General features: G+C 27.9%; 1 protein-coding gene across 2 annotated transcripts in view; it reads left to right on the forward strand.

Moving 5' to 3' along the window:
- The window catches only part of LOC136088487 (adhesion G-protein coupled receptor G4-like), a 59,386-nt gene extending 49,218 nt beyond the window's left edge, over nucleotides 1-10,168 (forward strand). For both annotated transcript variants that reach the window (XM_065812293.1, XM_065812294.1), the window contains 2 exons: nucleotides 9,456-9,522; nucleotides 9,594-10,168. In XM_065812293.1, coding sequence (XP_065668365.1) covers nucleotides 9,456-9,522; nucleotides 9,594-10,062 — 536 coding nt within the window. In that variant the 3' untranslated portion in view covers nucleotides 10,063-10,168. The remainder of the gene's footprint in view (nucleotides 1-9,455; nucleotides 9,523-9,593) is intronic.
- Nucleotides 10,169-10,906: the final 738 nt, after the last annotated feature.

Consider the following 10,906-nt stretch of genomic DNA (forward strand, 5'->3'; position numbering starts at 1 on the left):
CCAATAGAGCAAATTTCTTTTTGGTGCCTTTTTTATTATTGCTTCCACAGGTTCATCTGCAATAACCATCTGTTCCTTGAGTAAGTTAGTGACTGAGGCCCACACCTCACCTCTCTCAACTCTGGGTTCACACTTGAGGTCTTTGAATCTTGGGTCCTCATTTTGGTGACTATTGGGTATTTGGCCTATTAGGCTACTTTTTTACTATTCGATATTTGGAACTTATATTGCAAACTATTCGGTCGAATACTGAATACCAGATTTTAAAGAAAAAAACGCATAAAAACAGATCAGATATAAATTTTTATTTTTTATTTTTAATTAAAAAAAAAAATTGGCATATTTGATACCTAAATTGTGGTAGGTTATGATAAATACATTTTTATTCTTTTATAATAACGAATGATTGCAAATTCCTCATAATTTATACATACATTTTCATGTGTGAATATTTTTTGTAGAGATTGGTTTGATCATCGTCATTTACATTAGTTTTTCTTACAAAGCGGAGATGAATCATCACTGGTGCCACTAGGTACCGGTGATGGTACCTAGTGGCACCATCACCGGTATGATGTGCATTAGTAAATAAGGTTACCATATAATTGATATTCCCATTAAAGTTAATCCGTAAGTTAAACCCATTAAAGTTCAGGTTGTATTGAAGATATCATTTTTAATAAGTTTAGAGTTCTTTGTGCTATACCTATCAATAGCAACTTAATAAATTACTTCAGAAATGCAAGATATACCTGAGCTAGTTCTTTTTGTAATCGTTTTGAATGGTTTGTAGAGTATGATACTTTTATACCTAACTATAGTTAAAACAATTCGATGTAACAGTCAAAAAATAATGTGTGTTGTTTCACCAGGGGATATTTAAGGAAAATAATTTGAGCAGCGGTACCCCTGCACATGCGCGTTCAAGAAATTTCCCGTATGTAGGAATTTTTTTGCAAATAAAACAATATTTGCTATCACAAATGAAACAAAAACACACTCAGTGTAGTTAATGTATCTACTTCAATGAAACATGTCTTGTATAAGCAACTCTTTTTTTTGTTCAAATTCAATTTTCTTTTGTTCTAATTCTGCAGCACTTGCTGAACTGTGTTTAAAATGGTCCACCACCTTTCTGCATTGGCCTGGGCATTGTCAAACGTGCTGTTGTGCAGAGATACTATGACAGAACGCTGGAGACTTTAAATTGTTCTACTGCTGTTCAACATGAGTAAAATGTTGTAGCTACCCACTTTGCAATAGCATTTGTTATCTTGTCTTTCTTGTTTCTTTATAGTTCTTGTTTAAGTGATACTTCAGGCTAGAAGTACTCTCATGATAAGAAAATTCGGCTTTGCAGTGTTTGCAAATAGCTTCAGTTCTGTCAACTCCTTGTTGAATAGGAAACAGTATAAAATAAACTAAGAAAACTATTAACAAACATAATAAAAATACAAAATACAAAATAGTTTTTTAAATATATTAATACTAATATAAATAATAATAATAATGACTTAAATTAAAAAGTTTATTTTTCACTTTCGGCCTTTAAAATATATATATATATATATATATATTATATATATTATATATACAGCAATGGTGAAACTTCAAGTAGAAGAAAAAGTTGGATAAGTGTTTTTTACTAATATATATATATAATATATATATATTAGTAAAAAACACTTATCCAACTTTTTCTTCTACTTGAAGTTTCACCATTGCTGGATCATCAGGAAGAGTTAATAAATCTCAAAAAAAATTCAATTTATAGAAAAAAATATTTTACAGGAAGTTATAAATTATTATAAAAAAATTTTAATTACTATATTTTTTTGGTTAATGGAAGTTACAGAAAGTAATTATTAAATAAATTTTTTTGGAATGGGGATAGTTTAATTTGGTCATTTGTTTTTATAATTTTTTAAGAGGTATTTATTTTCGTGCCTACATTTAGAAATTAATTCAGATTTTTTATTTAATAAATTTTCCGGATTTTAATGAGTAATTATTTCAAATTTTTCTTGCAAACATAGCATACATTTTTTGGAAATGTTATTATAGGCAGGGGCAGATTTAAGAATAGACCATTGTAAATTAAAATTTTTATTTTTTTGTTTTAAATCCCAAATATATTTTGACAACATAGTCTCTTTTGAATATTTTTTGTGTTTAAACGATTGTTTGTGGTTGGCATAACGTTTTTTCCATTCGCCCTCGGTTAAGCCAATATATTGTTTATCAGGGTTATTTTGTGAGGAAACAATGCACTTGTAAATTACATTTTTCAAAAGGCATTTTCCATTTAAAGGGCAATCTATTTTTTGTTTACAATTACAATAATCAGTGTTTTTTTGTTTCAAATGTTCATTTTTATTAATTAACGCGTAGTTGTGGCCTTTTATAATTCTTTCTAATTTTTTTGTACAACTATAACTTACTTTAATGGTATTTCTGTTAAAAATCTTATGTAATTTATTAGAGGGAGGAAAATGTTTGTCTATTAATTTTAGAAAAATTTTACCTATATTTGTTGAAACATTTTTGTTGTACGGGGGGTTGAACCAAATTATGTTTCTATTTCTGATACGTATAAACGTATACCTATAGTATAAAAAAAAGTGGCCTAATTAAACTATTCCCATTCCAAAGAAATTTATTTAATAATTACTTTCTATAACTTCCCGTTAACCAAAAAAATATAGTAATTAAATTTTTTTTTATATTAATTTATAACTTCCTGTAAAATATTTTTTTCTATAAATTGAATTTTTTTTGAGATTTAGTAACTCTTCCTGATGATCCAGCAATAGTGAAACTTCAAGTAGAAGAAAAAGTTAGATAAGTGTTTTTTACTTTATTATTGCTCTGTTTTTTAAGAACGTTGAGCACTCTATTTGTAAAATACACTAACATAATTTACATATATATATATATATATATATATATATATATATATATATATATATATATATATATATATATATATATATATATATATATATACACCCAGGAAAAAAGTTTTATAGAATTTTTATAAACTTTTAGAACATATGGTCTATAGAAATTCTATAAAATTTTATAGAATTTCTATAGAATGTCTATTAATTTCTATAGAAATTACTACCAAACTTTTTTTTCTATAGAAAAAAAAGTAGAAAAAAAAGTTCTATTGGAATTTCTATAGAAATTAACAGAGATTCTATAAAAATTCTATAGAATTCTATAGAATTTATAAAAAAATTTACAAAAGTTTATAAAAGTTCTATAAAACTTTTTTTCCTGGGTAAATTAGCAAAAAACTTATTTAATTTTTTTTTTCGACAGGCTGTTTCTCCTTATTAAAGTTCATCAAGAAGAAGAAACATAAGTAGGAACAGCCTGTCGAACCATAAAGCGAGAAACAGCCTGTCAAACTATAGAGCGAAAAACAGCCAGTTGAATATAAATTACTAATTCATTATTGCTCTGTTTTTTAGGAACACCGAGCACTTTTATAGAATACACTAACATAATTTACTCACACACAGACACACGCACGCACGCACACACACACACAAATATATATATATATATATATATATATATATATATATATATATATATATATATATATATATATATATATATATATATATATATATATATGTATATATATATACATATATATATATATATATATATATATATATATATATATATATATAAATATATATATATATATATATATATTTGTTTACCCAAGATCCATTTCTTCACGCATTGTTACGTATGGTCAATTATACTTTTTGCTTCAGAAAAATCTTAATAAATTTGCAAACTAACAAGTAATATAAAGTAATTCAATATTATAAATAATTAATATAATATATATATATATATATATATATATATATATATATATATATATATATATATATATATATATATATATATATATATATATATATTATATATATATATATCAATATATTTATATATATATAATATATATAATCTTATAAACAATATATATATATATATATAATCTCTCTCTCTCTCTCTCTCTCTCTCTCTCTCTCTCTCTCTCTCTCTCTCTCTCTATATATATATATATATATATATATATATATTTTTTTAACATCTTCGCTTCCAACAAGGCTGCAAGCAGCCACTAATTAAAGTTGAAAGTTACTGAAAGAGAAAAGATGAAGATTGTAGAGCAAGATAACAGTTGACAGACAACTTAAAAGATTGCAAATTATATGAAACAGGAAAGCAAGATGAAGGAAACGAATTCCAAAGAGCTGATGTTCGAGGAAAAAAATTAGACGAATAAGCGTTTTTTGAACCCTTTTTTGAACTTAATTGAATGACGAGTAACACGAGAATGAATTTTAGTAGATGGCACAAGAGACGCTAGCTCCTTAGAGCAGTGCCCATTATAGTATTTGTAGAAAAGAGAAAAAGAAGCAACATTACGATGATGTGATAATGGTTGGAGGTTGGCTGCAAGTGCAGGTCCAACTATGTTTATAATGCGTTTTTGCACCTTGTCTAAAAGAGAAAGGGCATCATTAGAAGATCCGCCCCAGATATGGCAACAGTATTCCATACAAGGCCGGATTTGAGATTTATAGAGATAGAGAATAGAATCTGAAGTAAGAAAGTGACGAGCTCGATAAAGAGATGCAACCTTAGCAGATGCTAATTTTGCAACTGATTTGATATATGGTTTCCAAGAAAGATTGGAAGTAAGAGTTAATCCTAGAAGATGAAGAGTAGGTGACTCATCAAGTACATCACCGTTCATAAATACAGGAAGATCTAAATTATTGCGATAACGATTGGCTGAAAAAAATTGAGTTTTATCTGAATTAAAGTTCACCAGCCACTGTGAGCCCCATGCTGTAGCAGAAGTGAGATTCTTTTCAAGCTCAAATGCCCCCTCCAAGCAATCAGAAGGTGTTGGTTTCTTATCACGACAAGAATAAATGGTAGTATCATCTGCAAACAATGCCACCTTAGATGTGAGAATATCTGGAAGATCGTTAATGTAAATTAAAAAGAGTATAGGGCCAAGGATAGAACCTTGAGGAACCCCTGAAGTTACAGAATAAGAAGAAGAGTGTTGTCCATTGAGGACAACTTTTATGCTACGATTGGAAAGAAAGGATTCAATGATCTTAAAGATGTTTCCGGATACACCATAAGAAGAATACTTATGGAGAAGACCAGCATGCCAAACTTTATCAAAAGCTTTTAAAATGTCAAGAGCGATGGCCTTAACCTCTCCACCTTCATCTAATGCACGATAAAACCACGATAAAATATATAATATATATATAATCTTATTAAAATGTGCAAACAAACAAGTAATATAAAGTAATTCAATACTATAAATATTAAATATAATATATATATATATATTTATATATTTATATATATATATATATATATATATATATATATATATATATATATATATATATATATATATATATATATATTATATATATATATATATATATATATATATATATATATATATATATATATATATATAATATATCTATATATATGAATATATAATATATATATATATATATATATATATATTTAATATATCTATATATATGAATATATATATAATATATATATATATATATATATATATATATATAATGTGTATATATATATATAATACATATATATAATATATATAAGTATATATTTATATATATATATAAATATATATATATATATATATATATATATATATATATATTATATTTATATTATTGAGTTACTTTAAATTACTTGTTTGTTTGCACATTTTAATAAGATTTTTCTGAAGCAAAAAGTATAATTGACCATACATGACAATGCGTGAAGAAATGGATTTTGGGTAAACAAACATATATATATATATATATATATATATATATATATATATATATATATATATATATATATATATATATATATATATATATATATATATATATATATATATATATATCTTTATATATACAGTATCGGACAAAACGAGTGCAACCAAATAATGCTAATTTAGTTTCTTTATATAAAAGTGCTGCATTTTTTCAATTTAGAGAAATAACTATGTAACTGTTATAAACTAAATAACTGTTTAGAGACAAAGTTCTTCAAGTTTTATTCATCACAAAGTTCATTATTTGTACACGAAAATTAATAAGTTAATCAAAAGTAAAAAAAAAGTTGATTTCCTTCTAGACAAAACAAGTGCAACTCAACAAAATGTTGACCAAGCTGTATTTCGCTATCAATATTTCGTGGCGAATCCTTTGGTGTTGATCACAGCCTGGCATCTTCGAGGCATAGATTCGATCAGGTGATCAATGAAACTTTGTGGAATCGCTGCCCAGGCCTTTTGGATTTGTTCAAACAGTTGATCCTTATTAGGAACACCTTCATGATTAATTCTGCGGTTGTCGATCTCCCACAGGTTCTCGATAGGGTTGAGATCCGGAGATTTAGGTGGCCAATCCATCACCAATAGGTGGTTGTCTTGAAACCACTGTTTGACTACTTCTGTAGTGTGTTTCGGATTGTTGTTTTGCTGAAAAACCCATTTTATTGGCATATTCCATTCAGCATGAGGTAACATAACATCTTTCAGGATATTTTTATACATGAAACGGTCCATTATTCCATCGTTTCGATGTATTGGACCTAGACCGTTAGCAGAAAAACACCCCCTGACCATTACATTGCCTCCACCATGCTTCACGGTCTTATGGCAGTAACATAAATCGAGGCGTTTTCCGGCCAGTCGACGTACACGGCAAATGCCATCGCTCCCAATGATGTTGAACTTCGGTTCATCACTGAACAGGACAGTTCGCCATTTCTGCACATTCCAGTCAATATGAGATGTAGCAAACAGGAGTCTTTTTTTCTGGTTTTTTAGTGAAATCAGCGGTTTCTTTGCAGGGCGTCGAGAAAACAATCCGGCTTCAACAGCACATCGTCTGATTGTTCGGTCCGATACAGGCAGCTCTAATTGCTTTTGTATCTCGACTGATGATATCCAGGGATCCTTCTTGACAGATCTGACGATCATAGAATCCCCTCTGGAAGTGGTGGAACGCGGTCTTCCACCTTTGTTATCTGGTGCCAACTTTCCCGTAGAACGGGAAAGTTGGCACCATCCCCTAGAATTTGGAACATAGTCTTGATACGGTCCATTTTTTCACGCGATATTTATTACAAATACTTATTGAGACATTCCACTTATGTAATTGCCAATAATTTTCTTTCTTAGTTCCAATCCAAGACTGTAGGGAGCCATTTTTGCACTTGAAGTCATAAAATAATAAAAATAAATAATCACGCTTCTCAAGGCTTACCGTGTTACATTTACCGTGTGATGATACAATAATGCTCTGTGGAACACAACGTCTTGGTTGGATGTGGACTGTATTGATGTAATGAAACACTTTTTGTATTTCACTTCTTGTATTGATGTTCTTTGATAAAACACTTTGATAAAACTCACTTTGATAAACTGTCTTGATAATACTGACTGATTGACTTCCATATACTGACTGAATTACATGTTGATTTACATGTCTCTTATATAGTAAAATGAACCTGTGTGAACCTGTTCTGGAAGATTCTAGATGCTTCTTTTCGATGCTTCTGGGAGCTTCTGGATGCGTCTGAATGTTTTTGGATGTTTCTGGATGCTACTGGATGCTTCAAGATGCTTCTTCTGGAAACTTCTGGAAGCTTCTGCATGCTTCTGGAAACTTCTGGAAACTTTTGGATACTTCCTTTAATTATTAAAAAACTTCCGTGACGTTTACACGGGACTTAAGGAAATGAAACAAACCAAAAAAGTTGCACTTGTTTTGTCCGCTGCAAAATGACACTTGTCAACGAAATTCTGCCTGTGTGCTGTCACCTGTCAGCTGATTGCTTATGTCATGGCATGCTATGACTCCAGACTCCTGAACTGTTTGCTGTGGTAGTGTGTTCGTTTTGTTTTTAAGACATGTAAAATTAGGAACTCTTTTTAGCATTGTTCGATGTTGGTTGCAAATGTTTTGTCTAATACTGTATATATATATATATGTATATATATATATATTTATATATATATATATATATATATATATATATATATATATATATATATATATATATATATATATTTATATATATATATATATATATATATATATATATATATGTATATATATATATATATATATATATATATATATATATATATATATATATATATATATAAATATATATATATATATATATATAGGGAAAGGCGCCTATGATGGCATACTTAACTTTGTAGTTTCATTATTCAGTATCCTGAAGACCAATAATAAAAGTTTTGATATGGATACATCCCTTGTTATATCTAGAACAATAATTACCTTGGGAGTTTTCATCAGTTTTATTTTTTTTATAAGTTATTTTTATGGTAAAAAAAAGCACAAGTATGCCATCATAGGCAACCACTGCTCCTATGATGGCATAGGGGAGGATGGGGCTAGTTAGGATCGAGGGTAACTTAATGATTTTATTTAACCTTAGAGTCTTCTCTCAGAAAAGTCAGAAATTACTCGAAACCATCCTAATTTATCATTTCATGCTACACACCAGCATTGTAAAATTTTGCGCATGCGCATTGAATATATTGCGTTTTACGTATTTTTTGGACCAAAAAAAAAAATTGGAGCATCGCTTTTTTTTAACTTTACTTAAAAATAAGTTTTTCTTATAAAAAAAAAAGGTTTACCCAACTCGTCAATATTTCAACACCCCCAACTCGTCAGTATGCCATCATGGGTAAAAGTCATCATTTTCATTAAAACAAGCTGTGTCTGCTTTGTTCAAAAGATAAAATTAAAGTAACTATTCCATTAAATGCTCAAAACTTGAATATAAAATGCATGAAAATTTCATTTCTGCACAGTTAATAGTAAAATCACAATCTTAAATATATGAAGGAAATAAAACTACAACAGCACATCCCAAAATCGATTTTTGTTGATTATAAAAACAATATTTGTGCACAAGGGACCTTTTTTCACTATAACTAATGTAAAGTCAGTATAGTCATGTATAATCATTTTTTTACCAAAACCAATTTTAATGGAAATATGACCGGTATGCCATCATAGGCGCTATGCCATCATAGGCGCCTTTCCCCTATATATATAAAAGGAATAATGAATATAAAGTTAACAGTAAGAAAAACAATAAAGCTAAATATCTATTTAGCAAATTATCTCTGGAAAATTATTTTTTAATTGATCGTGAATTTTTGACTATTTTTTTCTCAAAGTTTAAAATTGTAATAATAATTCGTTGTTTTAAGTATTTGTAGTAGCATTTTTTAAAGAAATCTTTTAATATTCAAGAAATTATATCAGCAAAGTGTTTAACAAATTGATTGTATTTGTTATTAGGTGTTCCTGCTTTAGTTGTTGTCATTACTGGAGTTTCCAGACCAGATCATTTGGGAAACGAAAAAGTGTGAGTTAATATTTGAAAAATTAAAAATTGTATCTATTCAGTTTTTGCTAATTATTTTAACTTTATTTCAGATGTTTAGTTCGAGGATATCCGTTTTATTTTGCTGTTCTTCTTCCTGTCTGTCTGATTTTGATTGTGAACTTTGTTGTGCTAGTAATCACCATGCTAAGCTTGTCGAAAAGAGTTAAGGCTGGTAAAGAAGTGACGGCGACAAAAAATTATTTATCACAAATAAGAATAGCGTTTATTTGTGCTACTCTACTTGGTTTATCATGGTTGTTTGCAGTTCTAGCAATTAAAGATCTCTCGGTTATTTTTCAATGGGTATTTTGCATTACAACTTCGCTTCAAGGTTTCTTTATTTTTATATTTAACATATTGAGAAAAAAAGATGTCATGAATGAATGGCGAAAATGTTTTGGAGGTTATCGGCAATACAATATTTCATCGTCGTCAAATAATCCAAAATCTTCCGAAATGAAATCTATGAAGCCAATCGTGTCAAAGAATTTAAAGTCTTCCGAGATAAAATCTATCTAGCAATCTAAATACGAATCTCTAAATATAAAGAAAGTGAAGACCATGATTCTACAAAAATGTATTGTGTTAAAATAAATATTTATTATGATATAAATATAATTTTAAATATTTTTTTTTTTTTTTTTTATATAAAGATATTCAAGTACTCACACTTTTTCTTTCAAATATTACAAATATATTTTATTCTCACCTACCCTTTTATTTCCATATTTAAAATAGAGAATTAAAAAAAGGCGTTATAAAATCAACATTTTTCTAACAATTAACGCAATATCTAATAACTGTAAAAGAAACAAAGAATATAAAAAAAAATAATATATAAAAAAAAACATATCCATAATGAGCGAAATATAAAATTATTTTAATATCAGTTACATTGGTACACATTAACTTCAATAAAATGCAACCTATTAATAACTCCTTCCCAGGAAAAAAAGTTTTATAGAATTTCTATAAACTTTTGGAACATATGGTCTATAGAAATTCTATAGAATTTCTATTGAATCTCTGTTAATTTCTATAGAAATTCCAATAGAACTTTTTTTCTATAGAAAAAAAAGTTTTATAGCAATTTCTATAAAAAATAATAGACATTCTATAGCAATTCTATAGAATTTCTATAGACCATATGTTTTAAAAGTTTATAGAAATTCTATTAAACTTTTTTTCCTGGGTTTTCTTAAAACTAAATTATATAAGTACACACGAGCCAACAGTTAAACTTAAATTAATCTTTTGAGTTGGGGAGAGCTTGCATATCTCTTAAAAGAAACAAAGCTGCACATCCGAAAGAAATAATTGGTAACATAATTAAAGGTCCCAATAAGAACTTAAAACATTCTTT

The sequence above is a fragment of the Hydra vulgaris genome, chromosome 12 (assembly GCF_038396675.1).
Source record: "Hydra vulgaris chromosome 12, alternate assembly HydraT2T_AEP".
In the NCBI taxonomy this organism is placed as follows: domain Eukaryota; kingdom Metazoa; phylum Cnidaria; class Hydrozoa; order Anthoathecata; family Hydridae; genus Hydra; species Hydra vulgaris.